Source organism: Coregonus lavaretus (assembly GCF_964263955.1).
Source record: "Coregonus lavaretus genome assembly, chromosome: 21".
Taxonomy (NCBI): Eukaryota; Metazoa; Chordata; class Actinopteri; order Salmoniformes; family Salmonidae; genus Coregonus; species Coregonus lavaretus.
The window spans coordinates 40,186,567-40,205,857 of NC_140008.1; the positions used below are offsets into that span (position 1 = coordinate 40,186,567).

Genomic DNA, 19,291 nt, shown 5'->3' on the forward strand with positions numbered 1-19,291 from the left:
CAGCACTCCCTTCAGTTATTTATTTTTAAGTGGAGGAAGAAATAGCTGACCTGATTGTTTTAGGGGTCAGATTCACAGAGCCAGGGGTTTGTAAAAAACATGTGGATAACAATACAGCTAACCAAGGTGTGACTGGGCTCCTACACAGGCAGCCGCCTAGCCACCTTCCATCATCTGGTCGGGTCCTGATTCTACAGGGCCGGGGGGTCCTTCGTTGATTTGTTACATCATCAGAACCAGTTGGGTTCTGGAATCATTTGGGTCAACAGGATTAATAGACAACAGCTGGATACCTCAAGATGGAGCTAGAAATAGACTTTTAACCTGAAGTTAAGTATTAGTCTGAGTATTATCAGGATTTGAGCCATGAGGGTAGTAGGGGGGGGGGGGGGGGGGGGGGGGGGGGGGGTCATTCAAGGAGTATGAGGGGAGAAATGGGTATAACTGTTTTTTTGGAGTTTGAGTGATCTATCTGCCTACCGTTCATCTACAGTGAGGTCAGACACATGAAGCAACAATCTAGACATGTAACATGAATCATGATTTCCATTGAGAAACATATATGTTGTGCTCGGATTGAAATGCTATCTTATTATGGGAAGTAATGTTTTAAGTATTTGATGAGTTTGTCCAAGAATTGTTTGTCTAAGTTAGTTTGGATTTCTTCTATTGCCCAATACTAGTAAGGAAGACTGTTCTCTTTGTCTGAGATATAAAAAATAATTTTGCTCTTGAGCTTTCGGATAACTCTTTAGAAAAAAAAAACATTTCACGTACATACAAAGTCTGTTCAATAAATAAAAATAAAAGATTAAAAAGACAATAGTAAAAAAGGCACACGAAAGTATTTTGACAAATGGTACAGGAAAAAAGTAAACGTTTTTCTCTCTCTATACAAACACATTAGTCAGTAGTTCATATGCTACCTCTTGACATCCCATTTTTCGTAAAAAAGTCACAAGGTACAAAACTTCTCTCAGTAGTAGTGTCAACATTTCAGATGCCAGTCTGGATGGAAAAACAACCGTTTCCCAGATTAGCCCAAGTCCTTCAATTCCTCGGAGGCCTGTCCGTTCCGTCATGTCCAAAATGTTTGCAGCATTTTTCCTGAGAACATTGTAGCCACCCCACTGAAACTGTCCCTCTGTCGCCGGCTCCTAACGCAAGTGCAAGGATAGGGGGGGTTAAACTGACGCCCCATCCGGGCTCAAGCTAAGCCCACCGTGGGCTTGTTAAAAAGCACAGCTGCAGGATTTCTCCTGTTTAAAACATGAAACCAACCGCCATCGCGGTGCAGTAGAGCCCATTATGTGTCTGTGGGTGATGCATCGTGGGTAATGATTTCTATGGACGACGTGGGCTCCATGGATTCCTCTGGGTCCTGACAGTCTGAGTAGTCTACCGGAGACCGAGACGCCTCCCCCAGACTATCCTCTTCCTCCTCCTCATCCCCCTGGCTCTGTTCATCTTTCTCTGTACCCTCAGAGTCCTCCTCCTCCAGGGTGAGTTCAAACTGGAACTTGTCTCCCCCCTGGCCCCCTTCGCCTCCCTCCTGATCCCCCTGCTCTGTGGCCCAAGGAGGAGAGGGGCTCTGGGGGATCATGCTCTGGTACCAGTTCCTGTTGTCCTCCAGAGTGTCCAGGATGTCCTGGGCATCAGGGTGAACCAGGTCAGCCCAAGTCTCCCACAGAGGGTGGACAATGTAATCTATGAAACCCACCTGGAGAGAGGAGAGGGGAAAAAGGGGTGAGTCAGGAGTCGGTGTGTATGCTTGAGTGCTATGTGTGTATGTGTGTCTAATATCATACCTGACTTTTCTCTACTGAAGCGGTGTGTTTGTCACACATAGGGCTGATCTCCATGCCTCTCTCCCTCTCTCTGTCTCCCTGGTGGAAGAACTCATCCATGATGCGGTCGGTCCACTGACGGTAGAGCTCCAGAGACTTGGTAGGGTTACTCAGATCTGCACAGTGAACCATGTTCCTCAGAACCTGATGGAGAGAAGGATGGGGAGAATAACTGTTAGAGAGGGAGAAGTAGAAGGAGGGAGTGATATGGAGTGATAGGGGAGAAAGAGAGGTGAAGAAAGATTGATTTGAGGCAATGAACAGGGTTGGAGAGAGGGAGGAGGCAGATGAAGATGGAGTGAAGGAGCAGAGGTCATCCCAGCGGGAGGCTATCTTAACGATGTTTCTGGAAGTCCAGACACTAATTACAGCTATTACAATGAAAATAGGTAGAGGAGAAGGGTCTCGAAGAGATAGAATGATGATGACGAAGATAAATCTACCTGTATTCTGTCTGTGTAGTTGTCCAGCAGCAGGACCCCAGAGCTGGTCACCTTCTTGGTTTCCACCATGGTCTTCAGGTCCGCTAACAGACTCATGTGCTTGGACATGTCAGTGGCCAGGACCATGTCGATGACCATCTTCCTCAGACTCTGCCTCTGCTTCTTGGTCAGGTTCTGGAAGATGTCACAGTTGTCCTCCTGGAGCAGCTTGAAGCCCACAGCCAGGTGGTGGTTCTCTAAGACAGACTCATCGTTGTACATCAGGGCCAGCTCAGAGTCTGAGGAAGATAAAAGAGAATGAGTCACTTGTTCAACACTACATTGATGAATATGGATATAGCTATACATTATCTATACATTATCTATACATTATTCCCAGTAGAGTTATGCAGTAACAGGTGTAGGAGAGAGACCCACTGGTATTGATGAGGAACTGGTTGGACACCCCCGGGTGGTCGACATCATGGATGGCTGCAGCAAAGATGGCCGCCAAGATCTCCAGATCGCTGAAGACAGCCTGTGTGAAAGAGAGAGGGTCCGGGGTTAAGAATTTCTCAAGAGAAAAACTCAAACAACAGTAACAGAGAACAGCTCATCTCAGTGCAGCCCACTCTCATTGATTCCAATGGCTCAGTTTGCGCTATCGCTAACATCCAACATAGCGTAAACACTTCTCAGAGCCAGATGAGTGCTGTACTGGCCTACATTAGCGAGATGGGTAGCTTATGTTAACCTTGTCTCTGTCTCTCTACCGGCACCCAGCCATAGTGGTTTGACACTGGGTATGCTGGCTGCAAGAGCAGGGCCATAAACATGATGGATGGAGGGATGGGGTGAGTGTACGAAAAGAAGAGAGCGGCTTGTGACGCGTTGAGGCCTGGGTCATGCTGTTAGACTGCGTCATGGATGAGGTTCCACTGTATTTATAGAACCACGGAGGGAACGAAGCTGTGAGAACGAACAGATTGTGTGGCGGGAGGGAGAGAGGGAGTGAGGGAGGGGGGCAAGGAGAGAGGGAGAGAGGGAAGAAAACGAATGGTTTATGTCTAGAGGTTGAGGGAAGACGACTTTGGGAGAATGCAAGGGAAGGTGTTCACGTTTGAATTAAAAAACCTGGGGAAGACTTACAGTACGATAGGATTCATAGGTTGGGGTGAGAGTAAGGTGAGGGCATACTAAGGTGGAGTTCTATGAGCTCAGATGGGTGTGGGATAAGGGTTGGTGAGGTAATGGTAGGGTGTGGGGCTCTGATTTTGAGGGATGTGTGAAGTAAGTAAGAGTCTAGTGTCGTTGACTTACATCGAGGGCAGGGGTGGAGAGTAGGATGTGTGTGGACTGGGCCACGTCTGCCGCGTGGAGGCTGTTGTGGTAGGTCACGTCTCCATGGTAGTGGTCCTCCAGGGTCATCATATACGCCACAAACGTATCTGTCGGGATCTTAAATGTCTTCAGCAGGTCTCTCTCCTAAAGGGGACACAAGGATATGAGTTAGTACTGTTTTAGGTACAAAATGTACAGCTATAACATATTGTGTGTGTGTGTGTGTGAGTGTGTGCCTGCATTGCATGCATATGTGAGCATGCGGGTGTGTGTGTGTGTGTGTGTGTGTGTGTGTGTGTGTGTGTGTGTGTGTGTGTGTGTAGAAGTGCATAGCCAGTTATAAATACCTGGAAGATGGCGTACATGATACAGGTAAGAGGTCTATGTTGAGAGTACTCTGACACGGTAAAGATGTTCAATCCCCACTTATTCAGATCCTCCAGTTCCTTGGAGAGCATGTCCTCCTTGTCCGTCTTGACCCCGAAGCGTGAGATGGAGGAGTTGGAGAGGGAGGGTCCATGAGAGACCTTCTTCACTCCGCTGATCTGAGTCATCAGCTGCTGCTGCTTCTTCCTCTCCCGACCAGCCTTCTCCTTGGGCGTCACAGACGGCATGTCCATGTCGTTCTGTTTGTCTGGAGAGGAGAGAGCGAGAGAGAGAACAGGGGGGTTAGGACACTCCGTGTCATTCTGTGTGTGTGGGGGTGTGTGTGTGTGTGTTTGTGTGTATGATTACAGAGAGAAGGATGAAAGAGGAGGGAAAAGGGAGTTAGATGACCCGTTCACTTTCACTTTCTCACCAGAGAACATGCAGTTTAGTAATGTCATTACAATGAACTCTGACTGTGCTGCTGTGTAGACTGTTTGTTTGAAATGGGTCCCAGGTGTACTGTTCTGGATGCACCTGCAGAGGCTAAAAGGAAAGAATAGACTCATTCATTCATCTCGTTCTCCTTCCTCCCTCACCCTCTAAATCTCCTGCTATGTCTCCTCTGTAATACTTTCTCTCTCTCTAAAAACAAGTGCTCTCCGCAGCTCTGATCGTGCTCTATTGACTCAAAGGTCATACATTGGTAATACCACAGAGACAATCCCATTGAGAAGCAAGGGGTAAATAACGTACAGAATGTTCCACATGTCACACAGAATGTACCATGCACATCTCTCAGAGGTGTTTTTATATCTCTAAGGCCAGGGAGGGGTGCTGTATATCTATGCCCCCCTCCCACCCAGTGGTCTTATCCCCACATGTTTGAGATATCACATGTTCTAGTGGTGTGGTATAGCTCTTTACTCTATTCACCCACTCCTCTGCAGTCAAACCTCTCATAGCTGAACTATCCTGCCTCCCTTCGCTGAGAGTTATTGAATTACCACTGCTATAATTCAAATAATCACTCTACCCCCCCCCCCCCCCCCCCCCCCCCTTCCCCCCTATTATGGGTTTTATACGGACCCATAATGGAAAAAGGTAACCTGGTTTTATAAGGACACAGCAGGTCACTTCCTCCATAAAGGGCAGAGTGTGTGTTTATTAGAGTGTGTTGCTGATGAAGCTGTATCGTTTGATATGTGGCCTCTGTCTGTCTGTCGGGAAGTGGTTTTGCTAATTCACCGTTTTCCATGCAGGTGGAGTGTTAAAGTGACCTCTTTCCCCTGAGGGCCAGACTAGACTGTCACGTCTCTCTCTCTCCCCCTTTCCTATCTCCCGCTTCCCTCTCTCTCTCTCTCTTTTTTTCACAAGTTTATTCTTCTGAAATGCTGAATCACCTCCAGCCTGTTCCATATTACGCTCTCAGTTAAAGTCAGATGCCAGAGAGAGAGAGAGAGCGAGAGAGAGAGAGAGAGAGAGAGAGAGAGAGAGAGAGAGAGAGAGAGAGAGAGAGAGAGAGAGAGAGATGGAGAGAGATATGGAGAGCGATATGGAGAGAGATATGGAGAGAGAAAGAGCATGTGTGGGGGTGGATTTGGGCTTTTAAATTCCCTTAACGAGTTCCGCCTGGCAGAGCCCTGTCCGTCAGGGTGTTATGGGATGAGTGGAGTGGACAGCTGTGGAGGAGAGGAGCCAGTGCACGTGAATGGCCCTACCACACACACCATCATCTCCAACCCACAGTCCCTCAGGTATGAGCTGCCCAATATGATGCACTCACTTATAAAGGGATCAACCAGAGGATTAACAAGGCATCCCAGGATGACTTTACAATATGAACAACAATTTGGGTGGAAAATGGTGTGTGTGTTGTAGAGAGGGAGACTTGAATAAGGCAGCCATAAATGTCAACCATTTTATCCCCTTGCCTTTGTTTTCTAAAGAAACAATGAGCTGTAATATAATTATAAATATAATTCCAATCAATGGTCAGCGATGAGCTCAGGACAAACTACCAGCTGTCTGTCTGCTTTCCTCTGCTTCTCTTTCCCATATCAACATGGCGCCAACCAGCTCCAGCTCTAACCCACTCCTACTGCTCTGTCCCACAGGGAACTATGGAGCGGGAGAGAGGTAGAAACTCCCATCTCCCATCTGTGTCTGATCTACGCACTAACTTCCTCAGGCATGGAGAGATGGAGGGAGCGAGGGGGGATGGGGGCAAAGAAAGCGAGAGATACATTAACAGGGGGATGAGTCACCGAATGGGCTGCTCAGTTTTCATGAGGGGGTTCCACCGTGCACCCGCCGCACCTCAACTGCGGAATACCAGTCCCTCCATCTCTCTCCATCTCTCTCCATTTCCCCCCTCCCAATCTCTCCCCCATCTTCTCTAGCTCAGATGCTGCAGTGGGATAATCCACCCACTTTCGACTAGATAGGATTGGATTCAGATGGCGGCGCATCACACACGGTACAGGACATACACAGATAGATAGCACGCCACGGACAACCATATTGTCTCTTCTTCTACCTGTCTCTGTCCTTTCTCTTCAATCACACACATCATGTGTCCCAAAAGGCACCCTATTCCGTATGTAGTGCACTATATAATGAATAGGGTGCCATTTGGGAGGCATCCACAGAGTTAACGACTGGAACCTCCAACCACCCCTCTCTCTCGATCTATCTATATCCACTGGCTCTGATGTTGCCTAGAAGTCTCAGCTGTCAATCAAACAGCAGCAGAGGCACCTCACTATGAAGTGCGTAGCCAGCGAACCATCTCAAAGCTTCAAGCTTTTCCTATCTGATTTAGTTTGAATAGGCATTTAGAGCGATGCATGTGTCATAAAAATACTAACCAGAGTTAATGATGCAGTGTTTTACAGTATACGCCAGCAACAAGCAGACAGCCAGCCACAGCCAGACTCAGACAAAATGGAGGGAGAACCCCACAGACACACTGCGGTATACTGCACACATATATGTGAGGTATAAGGTATGTGGGTGCATATGTATTTGATTGGGTGTATTAAAGTGTGTTTTTGTGACAGATAATGTGTGTACGATTGATCTTTATCAGTCTATAAGAAGTGTGTGGGAACAGTCAGGCATCAAAAGGAAATTAATTTACCTAATGCAGGGTTTCCAAAACTTCAAAGAGTCAATTCATCATCAAACTTTGATAATTTGAATCAGCTGTGTAGTGCTACGTCAAAAACCATAATGTGCATCCCTTGGGGTCCCCAGGACTGAGTTTGGGAAACGCTGACCTAATGAGTGTGTGTGTGTGTGTATGTGTGTTTGTGATCAGGGCTTTACCTAGGAAGGTGTTGGAGATGAACTCGGACACCTGGTTGCCGGAGCGACTCATCTCTGATAGGTGTGTCAGCTCCCGATTCAACATTCTCTTGAACTGGAAAGAAAAGAGGGGGAAAAGGTCAGGATCCTGGAAACAACTGGAAAACCTGGAAGAAAATATGGTGCAGGAAGATTCCATGGAAAAACTTGGTCACTGTTAATTTCTATATTCAAGCTTTATACAAACATTAAACAAAATCTCTAAACAAATCTCTAGACATTACACAGAATCAGTACAAAAGGGAGTTGGAAAATAACAATTACATTGTTTTCATATAACAAATCAAACCCCTTGAGCATCATATTATGCAGTGCAGATTCATCTGGTAAGTTTCACATTCATGGTTTATGGTTCATATTGGGGAAAATCTGCAAATCTGCAGTCTATGAGAAAACCATGCATACGACACAGGTTCTGCATGGGAATGTGGGGAAGCACCACCACTGCAGCAGCATCTGTCTGTGTGTGTTTTTCAGAGAGAGAGATCCCTAGCCCCATCCACAGCAACACTATTCAGTTCTGAAGAGCTGCAGGCAAGATGGAGACTCAGCTCAGCTAGATAACACCAGTTCTGTTCTATCAGACCACACGGCCATCACACTGCAAAGAACACAACCACAACCCAACCACACAGCTCTAGAACACAGAGACCACCAAAATCCTATAACAGCTCAAACACCAAAACCCAAAAGTAACGACAGAGTAATGTAACGTTATCCCGAGCAGCTACGTAAGCTAACGATACAATACACACCTTAATGTAACCCCAAGAAACAGACAACAGGTAGTTCACTTCAGGCATTTTGGACCCCGTTTTTCCCTCCCTACAGGACAGCGAGCCAGCAACAGCCGTAGCAGTACCGTAATCCACCGCGGTAATATAGAGAGAGGCAGATGAACGGGATTCCTCTAGTGCTCAAAAAAATCCCCCTCTTCTCTCCTCTTCTCTGCACCCTTGGTATTGTGGCTCAACGGCTAATAGAACAGCTAGACAAAGATGACTGGTCGCTCTCTCTCTCAGCAGAGGTCTCAGTGAGGGTCTCCATGTCTAGGTAAGAAGAGAGGGGAGCAGGCTAGGTGTTGTAGCCAGGGTAAGGAGCTCCGTCCTGGGCTAGGAGATCCACAGAGCTGGGCAGCAGCTGGAGCTATGGAGTTACAAGCTAGATCTGAGGTAGGGGGGCTCTGAGCACTGATGAATAATAGATGAGGGGAGGAGGGAAGAAACGCTGGGATGGAGAGAGGACTAGGAGAGGAAAAAAATAGAAAAGCACTGCGATGCTCATTTGACTAGAGGGGGGGCTTCCTCTGCTATATTAGTCTATCTCCACTGTACTCTCACTGCTGCAGCTCTCTCTCTCTCCCTCCCTCCATTTCTCTCTCTCTGTCTCTCTTGCTCGGTCCCCCCCCCCCCTTCTCTGTCTCTTTTCCCCATGCTTTTAGTCTGCCATCCCCAGCAACATGCTGCACACAGCACACATGATTTGACAGAAAGCGGAGCAAAGCAGAGCAGAGCGGAGGGGGGAGCCCCCAGCAGCACAGCCCGGCAGTGGGGAGGGGTGGGAATGGGAGCCAGAGATACAGGATACAGGATCTCTCCTCTATCCTTCTCTCCTCTCTTCCCCTCCTCTTCTCTGCAGCCCTGCCACTGCAGATAACCCACTTCCCTCCTCCCTGACATAAGCAAGGATGAGGAAAGCCTCTCTTTCTTATCTCTCTGCCAGAGGACTAGAGACTAGTGCTGCCATTCAGCCATTTTTAATAGAGTATTGAGGGAAGCATGGGAGATGCGTGTGTCACTGGGAGAAATGAGAAGGAAGGGCAATTTTTTTTTATAAATGTGGACAGTGTACACTCTTTTTTCATTTTCTCTCTTTCTATTGCCTGACATCTGTCAGCAGGACCACAGTGGCTGTTCATTATCCACAGCACATAATAACATTAGAGGTTGTCAGGGTGTCTGTGGCAGGCTATTTATACACAACCGTGGAGCAAGAGAAAAGCGAGAGAAAACACCAAAGAGAGAGAATGGTAGATAATTGCATCCTTCACCAATTTGGGTTGACATCAGATCAGCCCCCAACTCTCTCTCTCTCTCTCTCTCCCTATTTCCTGTCTGTGTACGCCAATTACCAGAACATCCCAACGCCATGGCAACAGTGTCACGTGACCAGAGAGAGTGGTGCGGCTTGCTGGTGGCTGTTTCAGCGAGAGGTTTCCCCCTCCGAACACCAGCGAGGCAGCCCAGCCGTCACGAGGACACACCAGTGGTTCACTGCTGAGTGAAAATCACTAGTTCCCCATTCCTCCTTCCCTCTTCCAGTCACTTACATGTCAATTTCTCTCCTGCTGCCACTTCCCAACAGTGTCATTCATCCTGGTGTCTCGCCTCTCTCTCTCTTTCCTACAATCAATGGGCTGGCTGCCCTTGGAGGAGCAGATATAAACAAACAAACAGACAGGCAAAGACTGGAGGCCATCCGCAAAAAGAGCTATCAGCTATCATTTCAATATAGTTTCACTTTCCTTTCCTCTCAGCAAGGTTTCTTAATGCTTATTGTGAAACAATCATCCAGTTTGGAGAGAGGAATATCCATGATTGTGAAACTGAGTGTTCTCATATAAGTGCTCATCTGTAGGAAACGGTAAACAAAACTTTCCCAGGAGTCTCCGATCGAGCGGAATACGCGTTGGGAATGATGAGGGAGAGATCAAAGCGTCCAGATTATCCTCCCATTGCAAAGACGAGCGAACCAGAGAAAGGGAGGAGGGTGGAGGAAATAAAATACCGGGAGACCCATGGGGCGGCGCACAATTGGCCCAGCGTCGTCCAGGGTAGGGGAGGGAATGGCCGGCAGGGATGTAGCTCAGTTGGTAGAGCATGGCGTTTGCAACACCAGGGTTGTGGGTTCGATTCCCACGGGGGGCCAGTATGAAAAATAAAATAAACAAATAATGTATGCACTCACTAACTGTAAGTCACTCTGGATGCTAAATGACTGAAATGTAATGTAAAATGTAAGAAGCCCTTGTTAGATAATACATAATAATAATAATATGAGAATTATAACAGCGGGGGATGTCTCTGCGACGTGGTGGAGAGAGGAACAACTAAAGCTAAACAACGACACTGCCATCTCCTCTCATCAGGACTCAACAACAGCTCTGCTGAACACACAGCACAGCATTTGTCACATCCCTGTACCACACACATCCCAGCCCATACAGTGTGTGCTGCATCCCCACTGCATCTCTCCCCCTCCTCTCTCTCAGTGTTGATCTGTTTAGGTATCCCCCACCCAAGGTAATCTCTATGAGCTGACTGTAAATGAAAATGAGAGTTGATGTTAATATTGGATGAGCTGAGTGTTGATGCTTCATTCAGATATGCTGTGGCCTCTGACACAGGAGCTCACCGTGAGAGAATGGGCTCAGAGAGCTCTCTCTCTCTCTCTGATTGTTCACACTGTTCTTCCTCTCGCTCTATGACTGTAACCTTTCTCTTTCTATTCCCACTCTAATTTTCATTCTCTCTCACCCTGCCTCTCTCCCCTTTAGCTGCAAGGGGTGGGGGAGATCCAGCAGAGAGCCACTGTGTTTCCCAGAAGCCTTTGCAGCAGAACCAGTATAGAACTGAATGGTGATGGCATTTCATTGTGAAAAAAGTCCCTTCATTCAGATATGATCCTATAGGACAGGACACAGTGGAGAGCAGTCAGGCATACAGGCAGGCAGGCAGGCAGGCATACAATCAAGCAGGCAGACAGACAGACAGACAGACAGACAGACAGACAGACAGACAGACAGACAGACAGACAGACAGACAGACAGACAGACAGACAGACAGAGACAGACAGACAGACAGACAGACAGACAGACAGACAGACAGACAGACAGACAGACAGACAGACAGACAGACAGACAGACAGACAGACAGACAGACAGACAGACAGACAGACAGACAGAGGTGTACAGGACAGTGCATGTCTTGTGGCATCTTTTGAAATTACTTGAGTTTATAACACCACTGATGGCCACAAACTCAAAATTAGATTTAATGTCCTCTTTCCGCCACTAGTGGACACTGTGTCCTCATATTGTCAGCTGAACAGACTAACAGTCACTGCTGAACACTGACGGACTTCTCAGCTAAGTTGACATTGTTGAATTTAACACTACTTCCATAGAAGTGAAAATATGACTCTTGCTCAAGATGTAGAATTTGTAGAGTACAATTCCACGGTTTTATCAAATGTTACGGAATAACACAAAACTTCGGCGCCAGGTAATCTTATCTAGTTGCGCTTGATTCCCCAGCCTTGGCAAACATATGGCGCACAGTGATTACACAGTGGTTATGATGGGCTAAGATAGACAGTGACATATGTTTCCTCAGGGATGAGGGCAGTAAGTTTAGAGAGCAACCCCACAGAGCCTGGATCCACACTACCTTTAACTTCCTCTGACAGACTCACAACCGCCTGGCTCTGGCTGCGATGGCAATGTGTGTCTGTTTATGTGTGTGCGTGAGCGTCTGCGTGTAAGCATGTGTATACATAGGTATGCCATCATTAGCCCACAAATAAGATCATCTGAGTAATTGAGGAACTGCATGATACCAGAGAACGTGGAAAAGAGATGATTAAAGAGAAAAAGAGAGGCTTAACAAATAAGGAAAAGATAAGTCATATTACTCAACACTGACACAGAGTGTTTAATTTCCCATCAGTGCAGGCTGTCAGAGAGCTCAGAGTGGTTTTCAGTTGTGTTTAGCAGCTGTATCTCAACCTACAGAGATCAGTTAGATACGCTGTACTAACCCACTTATCATGGCCTATAGGTGTAGGCGTTATTAGGTATTCAATACCACCTCAACATTTTCAACCACAGATGTCATCTCTTTCAAAACTCTGCCAAGAAACCACCTTACAGGGCATTGGCAGGTGGTATTGGCAGGGCATGGAAACACCACTTATCAAGCAGGCCACTTTCTTCATTAACTCAACAACTTAGTTTGGAGACATTCAGATTCTCCGGAGATAAACTATGTATCGATCTCTCTCCATCCGTTCAGCTCATGCTTGTTATTCTCTTTCCACACATCCCAGTTGTTCCGACCAAGGTGGAGGGAATAGTGGAAGACATTTCAGAGAATAACAACAGAGCAACAACAATGTCCTTAAAGCTACAATCCTTAGTTGCTACATCAATTTTTTGACCTTTTTAGTTCAACTGTTCTACCCAATCAGACACCAAAATATAAGTTTGTTTTACTCCAATGTTTGTAAACAAAGTAAATGTAGACAAAAAATGTATAGCCTCAAAACATAGTTAAAACCACAATTTTGATATCATGGATGGTCAGTGCTTGCATACATAACTCTTGCTTTGGATTATTTGAAGTGGTTACATTTCTCCAGGACCATCCCTCAGCTTTTTTTTAAACCAAAACACAGGTGGGGTGATGGCTTTGTTATTCTATTAATTAAGGAATTCAGATTTAAATATATTCCATGAACATGGAAAATCTGAAGTAAACTTTAAGCATCTCAGGCAACCAGCTGTCTCACAACTCTCAAGGACTCAAAAAGTCTACTTTAATATTTTACTAATATTTTACTAATCAATTTACTGATTAAAATTAATCAGTGAACCCTGAAAGCCATAGCACAGAAACTCAACTGAGAGACCCACAAAGACTTGAGTCTATCTGCAGGGCACTGGTAGCCCTATTCAGACAAAGCATCCCAGACTGTTCCAGCTTTGAGCCGTGGTGCACTCTACTGTAGTCAGTCCAGTCAAGACAAAGGACCAGCATTACATTCATTTATCTTACAAAATATCCCAAGTGTACACAAAATATAATTATAAAGACTTGCAGGCAGACAAATAACTTTTCCCCAAGACTTGGTTAGAAGCAGCATAAAATAAAACTCAACTCAGTATAGGCCTACCATACAGCACTGGCAAAACCCCAAAGCAACTGCATATGATGTGAGAAAGAACTTAATTCTTCAGTATGAATGCGCTAATAGCTTTCCCTCCAAAAAATTGATCAGAAAAGTGCATTAAAAGCTTCAAAATAGGAAAAAGCTTCAACCATTCCAAAATAATTTGAACTTTACCTTTCTCCAGCCGTTAAGTTTCCCTAACTTTCTCTCTTTCTTTTCCAGGCAGCAGGCTCCCATCTTGTTGGGTTAAGTCCTGCAGAGTGCCGGGGCTCGTGGAAGCAGCGTCTGTATGTACTGAAACTGTGAGTAAGGGCCAAGCCTCAGACTCTGACGTGGGGAGGGTTAGGAAACGCGATAGCTCTACTGACTCACTTTGAGTTGGGTTCTCTGACTAGCCTACTCTATAGCGAGGTAGCTGAGTGTGTGTGTCTGTGTGTGAGTGCGTGTGTGACTTCTGCCCGACACACACACACACACACACACACACACACTCTCTCGGGTAGTTCCGCCTCTCTCCCCCTGACAGTCTACTGCCTGTTCTCTAACCCAGTGTTGCAGCAACCAGCATCAGGGTAACATTGTTTACACTGTCAGTAACACTGATAACAAAATCATGATCATTCTGATATTCCTATTGTTAGTCCAAACAGTGTGTTTCCTTGAAAAGCAGTTAAAAAAAAAGATTACCTATTTCTCTTGATTTGACCTGCTAAAACTAATACAGGTGAGAGTTTGAAACCCAGACTCGGAAAAGGAACAGTCAAACTTTAAATTGTTCTTGACTCCTACACGGAAGCTGCAAGTCTGAGCAAGAGCACATCACTTCCAGGCAATCCAATACAGTCATAGGGCCAGACAAACAGACACTGACAAAGTTCGATGCTCTTTACCTTGGGCGTTTTACTGGAATTAGTCTAAATGTCTGTAGACTTTCAACCGCCCTTTACTTAGGTTTCAAATGCTGTCAGATCTTCAAGAATTTTGTCACCAACGTCATCTGAAAACTGTATTCTAAGACACATTTGTATTCTCTTCATAACAGTGAATGCAGCAGGCATCTTGCTCAATGCTACTCTGTGAAAGTTACATTAAAAACAAGGCAAAGGAGATGGGTTTGATCAAGTGTCTCGACCATGCACAAAGACTGTTCAATGAGGTCAGTGGGGTATCTAATGGTACACACACATTATGTATTTTAAGATAACCTCTCCCTACCGTGTGTTGGACTAAGGGTCTGGTCTAAGAGTGTCTGCTGTTATCTTATCTCTCATCACAATGGCCCAAATAATGGCCGAAGCAGAACCAGTATGGGGAGATGAATCTAAAGACAGGGAACTGAATCAGCACAGGAAGATACAGTAGACGAGAGATTCAGGGAGATTCTGAAGACTGAATCAGAACAGTTTGAATCAGCATCCATCAGTAACTCCTCCCTCAGTCAGTCTGCTCCCCATCATTTACTCTATCCATGTGACTGTTAATGCTGGGATGGCTTCTCAGTCTGGCTCTGTGTGTTTCTTGTTTTGGGCCTTTTTTCAACCAAGGTGAAGGAGTTTGAATCGATAATCTGTCCGTTGTTCAGTGTCTGTTGAGTGACTAAACCTCATTTGCCCAGCGACAATAACTTTCTAAGTCTGTATTGTCTGTCAGTCAGTCAGTCCCTATGAAGTGTGTGTGTGTGTATGTGTGTGTGTGTGTGCGCGTGCAAGCTCCTCCATTGTCTTTAGTAAAAGTCCCTTCTGTCCTGCGTGTGTCCTGATGACATCAGCAATGGGCCAAATAAACAGGGCCATTAACCCTGCCCCAAGGCATTCTGGGAGCTCTATTGTAGTCTGGTCTGAGCGGGTATCAGGAAGGAGACAGGAAGACAGTCACACAGCCAAAGGGTCTTCGGCATCTCTTTTATTTTCGTAACATTTCTGGACTTTTTGGAGAGTAAAAATGTTTGACCATAACAAAATCATATTTTCCCTAGCCCCTAACTCTAACCCTAACCCTAAACCTAACCATAACACTAACCCTACCCCTAACCCTTAACCTTAACCTTAACCCTAACCCTAACCCCCAAAACCCTAAACCTAACCCTTACGCTTAAAATAGCAATTCAACAAATTCAGGACATGAAAAAAGTCCTGACTTTTCAAAAAGGTTTTCCTACCTTGTCAGGACATTCGGGTGATGATAAGGTAGGAAGACAAGTACACACACACACACACACTCTCCATTTACCCAAAGACACAGTAATCCAAAAACACTCTCTTGCTATGCTTGCTAAATTTAACAGGAGCAAACTTGAAATTGCATTGAATTGAGCAGGACATATTCGTATGGAAAATTGCACCTTATTTCTGTGAGATACAGTGGTTAAATAACTTGCAAACAAATATGCAGCTGAGTTGCAGATGAGCATGCAACAATCAAAGGACACTCTGGAAACAACTTTTACAGCCTCTCGCCTTTATTCTTTCAATGTCTACTTATCTTCTTCCACAACACAAAACTATCACAAAAATATGTACAGATCTTTGGTGTTACAATTGTCACATTACTGTATGCCCTTACAACAAATAAATATGAAAAGAACAAGTGACAAATTATAAGATGTGACATTTTCACATGACTAAGACACATGGTTTCCCAATATTTGAAATAACAACTTTTACATGTGCACTAGTAACTGGCAGGATTAGAACACGGGTCTCCCACTGGAGAATCCAATGTCTTGTCCATTCAACCAAGAGTACCAACACTCATTTTGAAGTCACAGAGGGGCTACCTCAACACGTGACCATAAGCAACCATGACCGACTCATGTCCGCTACAGTTTCACATATGCATTTTCACATTTTAATGTCAACTAGGGCTGTCAAACTATTCAAAATGTAATCGAGTTTAATCGCAGGATTTGCTGTGATTAATCACGATTAATCGCAAATTCATAATTTGCACAAATTGAGCTGTAATTTAAGATATTTTATACAAAAAGCATTACAAGAATATTGCCGTTTTGATTTTGTCCAAAGTAACGGTTAGCAAAATCAGGTAAATTGATAAACACTCTTTCTTTAACCTCAAAGTCAACTTGTTTTGACGTAGCATTGTTTTTTTTTTCTCTGTATATATTATGTATTTTGGATGTTTTCAGTGTATTTTGAATGCTTTCAGACAATGTGATAAACTAAAATGTGCACTAAACTTACAAAAGTTAACTTGAGTTAACTCATTAACTGACAGCGCTAATTTTAACATGTTAAAAATGATAAATAAGGAGACACGGAGTGCTAGCTACCATGTTATTTTCTCTGGGCTTCTTCCAAAGGTCACTGACGTATGAAGAAGAGAGGCATGCGCCTGCAGCAGTAACAGTCAGAATGGACGGCTCAGAAATAATTAATAATTATTTTTTATAATTATACTCAGGTATCCTAAGTTACCTTTTTATAGAATGGCATTACAGAATTTGCAATTCCATATGTGGAACCAATACTACTACTACATGTTAACACCACAGTTTCACATGTGAGAAGAATAACACTATTTCACCACCACATGTCAACTTGCAATTCCACATGTGAAAGTTCAATTTTCATGTTAATGTTTCTTACATATGAAACTGCAAATGTTATTTTTACACGTTTGTTTTTTACAAGTGAAAATGCAATTCCATACGTGAAAGTGAGATTTTCTTACATGTGAAACTGCAAATTTGATTTTCATGTGATTGATTTTCACGTGATTGATTTTCAAATGTGAAACAGATAACTTCAATTCACGTGAGGTGAAAACATGCTTTCTTCTCACGTGAAAAGTTGGTGTTAACATGTGAACACTAAATTTAAAATGTGAAAATATGGTTTCACCTGAAATTTAAGCTCAACATGTGAAACTGCAAATTTGACGTGTTTTTTTTGTATGGGTGTATACACAACTGGTCCTTTAGCAAAATATATAACATAACAACACATAGAGTGAACTGCAGACCCAAGTGCACTACAGACATGAAGAGACCTGCAAGCCCCTAGCACCTACTGCACACTATTCACAAGCACATACTGTCAGAACACAAGCATGAGAGGGGCCATGCAGGGTGTCACACCCTGATCTGTTTCACCTGCCTTTGTGATTGTCTCCACCCCCCTCCAGGTGTCGCCCATCTTCAAGGGATTATCCCCTGTGTATTTATACCTGTGTTCTCTGTTTGGCTGTTGCCAGTTCGTTTTGTTTCGTCAAGCCTACCAGCGGTTTTCCTCTTGCTCCTGTCTTTCTCAAGTTCCTGTTTTCTAGTTTTCCTGGTTTTTACCATTCTGCCTTCCCTGACCCTGAGCCTGCCTGCCGTTCTGTACCTTGTCCCACCACCCTGGATTATTGACCTCTGCCTGCCCTGACGCTGAGACTGCCTGCCGTTCTGTACATTTTGGACTCTGATCTGGATTACTGACCTCTGCTTGCCCTTGACCTGTCGTTTGCCTGCCCCCTGTTTTTGTAATAAACTTTTGTTACTTCAACACTGTCTGCATCTGAGTCTTCTCCTGAAACGTGATACAGGGTACTTGTACATATTGTAGAAGTACACTGCTGACCTGTCCCCTGGCTGGCACTGCTGTCAAGAAATAGCAATACACTTTCAAAACCACCCAGCAACTTAATATCCCGTTGGTTTCAACAGGAAAAAACAATATAAATCCACAGTTTGATTTGGGGTCCTGAACGTATGATATATGATATCTAGTTGCCAGCTCCTTCAAGCCAATGCAGCAGCGGTTGAAAGCAAGCTTGAAAGTCAGTGGTGCAGTATACTCAAGGTATGTAGTTGATATACTGTAGGTCTACAGGGGGTTTCAACAGGAAGATATAAGTCAAAATGCTCTTGTGAGGTGCAGGGGTGCCCTTGCAAACGTACAGATTCACAGGCAGAAGCACCATGCATGATATTTGGGACCCTGCTCTTCAAAACCAGCTTAGCAGTAGCTGTAGACTTGAAGGGCAGAGGTACAGTGGCTGTGTATCGTTTATACAGCGAGTTTGAGTCTTACCTTGTTGGAGGCCATGTCGCTGACAGAACGGTAGGTCTGGATGGTCTCCAGCTGGTCCAGACACCAGTCCAGCTCCTCCATGGTCTCCATGGCTAGCTTCTGGTACGACTCATCTGTCAACAGGCACACAGACACAGGGAAGTAGTCAGCAGGGTACGGAGGGGAAGGGCAAGGTGAGAGAGGCTGGCAGGGGGGCTGCTGCACGGCGGTCGGGCCCGGGGGTGGCAGAGGCAGAGGGGGCACACGGCCACAATGCTCTTTCATCGTAAGCAAGGCTAACACTGAGGCTAACAGCTAACGGCTAAAGGCTAGTGCTAACAGCTAGTGGTGAGCTCTATAGAGAGCAGAGCGGGACGCCACAGTTGCTGCACTCTCGCTCTCAAACAATGTTACTGGCTCGCTCACTGACTGACTGACTGAGTTTTTATTTTTATTTTAGTATTTTTTTTCACTACTCTCTCTCAGATGCACTGCACAGCCTCCCCCACCCCCAACTAATTTACAGAAACCAACTTTGAGAGCAGGAAACCGGACCACTCTCAGGAAAACAGACACCTCCAGACTCATACACGCTCCCATCATAAACTATCTTGCACTTTGCACACCAAAGGAAATGTGATATATCTCTGCATAACAGATTCAAATACAACAGAAACGGCAAACACTTTATATAGATCTCCATAATTTCGTAAAGCCTAGCCACGGATTAATTCAGGGAGAAGTCTCCAGGCTAGACAGAGTCAGTGCTGGGAGACATTGGGCCAGAGAGGAGGAGAGGAGGGGGTGTTGGGGTTAGCTGGGGTGGTGGTGGAAGGGAAGAGGGGGTGATGTGTTGCCCTCTCCCAGACACACACAGGCTAGCCTTGTGCTCACTGCTCTGTGTTCGACTGTGTGTTCTGGGTCTCCTAGCTGCCGCGGCACAACACAGCACACTGCAGCAGACCCGCGGTAGTGCCGACCTTAG

At 45.3% G+C, this 19,291-nt stretch overlaps 1 protein-coding gene across 2 annotated transcripts in view; it reads right to left on the bottom strand.

Annotated features, from left to right (window-relative positions):
• Window positions 1-406: 406 nt before the first annotated feature.
• The window catches only part of LOC311149252 (3',5'-cyclic-AMP phosphodiesterase 4B-like), an 86,749-nt gene continuing 67,864 nt past the window's right edge, over window positions 407-19,291 (bottom strand). The window contains exons 6-13 of one of the 2 annotated variants that reach the window (XM_084186355.1): window positions 18,328-18,440; window positions 7,307-7,400; window positions 3,958-4,244; window positions 3,590-3,754; window positions 2,708-2,807; window positions 2,291-2,568; window positions 1,809-1,991; window positions 407-1,720 (exon numbers count right to left, since the gene is read on the bottom strand). In XM_084186355.1, coding sequence (XP_084042481.1) covers window positions 1,307-1,720; window positions 1,809-1,991; window positions 2,291-2,568; window positions 2,708-2,807; window positions 3,590-3,754; window positions 3,958-4,244; window positions 7,307-7,400; window positions 18,328-18,440 — 1,634 coding nt within the window. In that variant the 3' untranslated portion in view covers window positions 407-1,306. Of the gene's footprint in view, window positions 1,721-1,808; window positions 1,992-2,290; window positions 2,569-2,707; window positions 2,808-3,589; window positions 3,755-3,957; window positions 4,245-7,306; window positions 7,401-13,468; window positions 13,701-18,327; window positions 18,441-19,291 lie in introns of those variants that run through there. The other variant, XM_084186356.1, reaches the window with a different exon arrangement.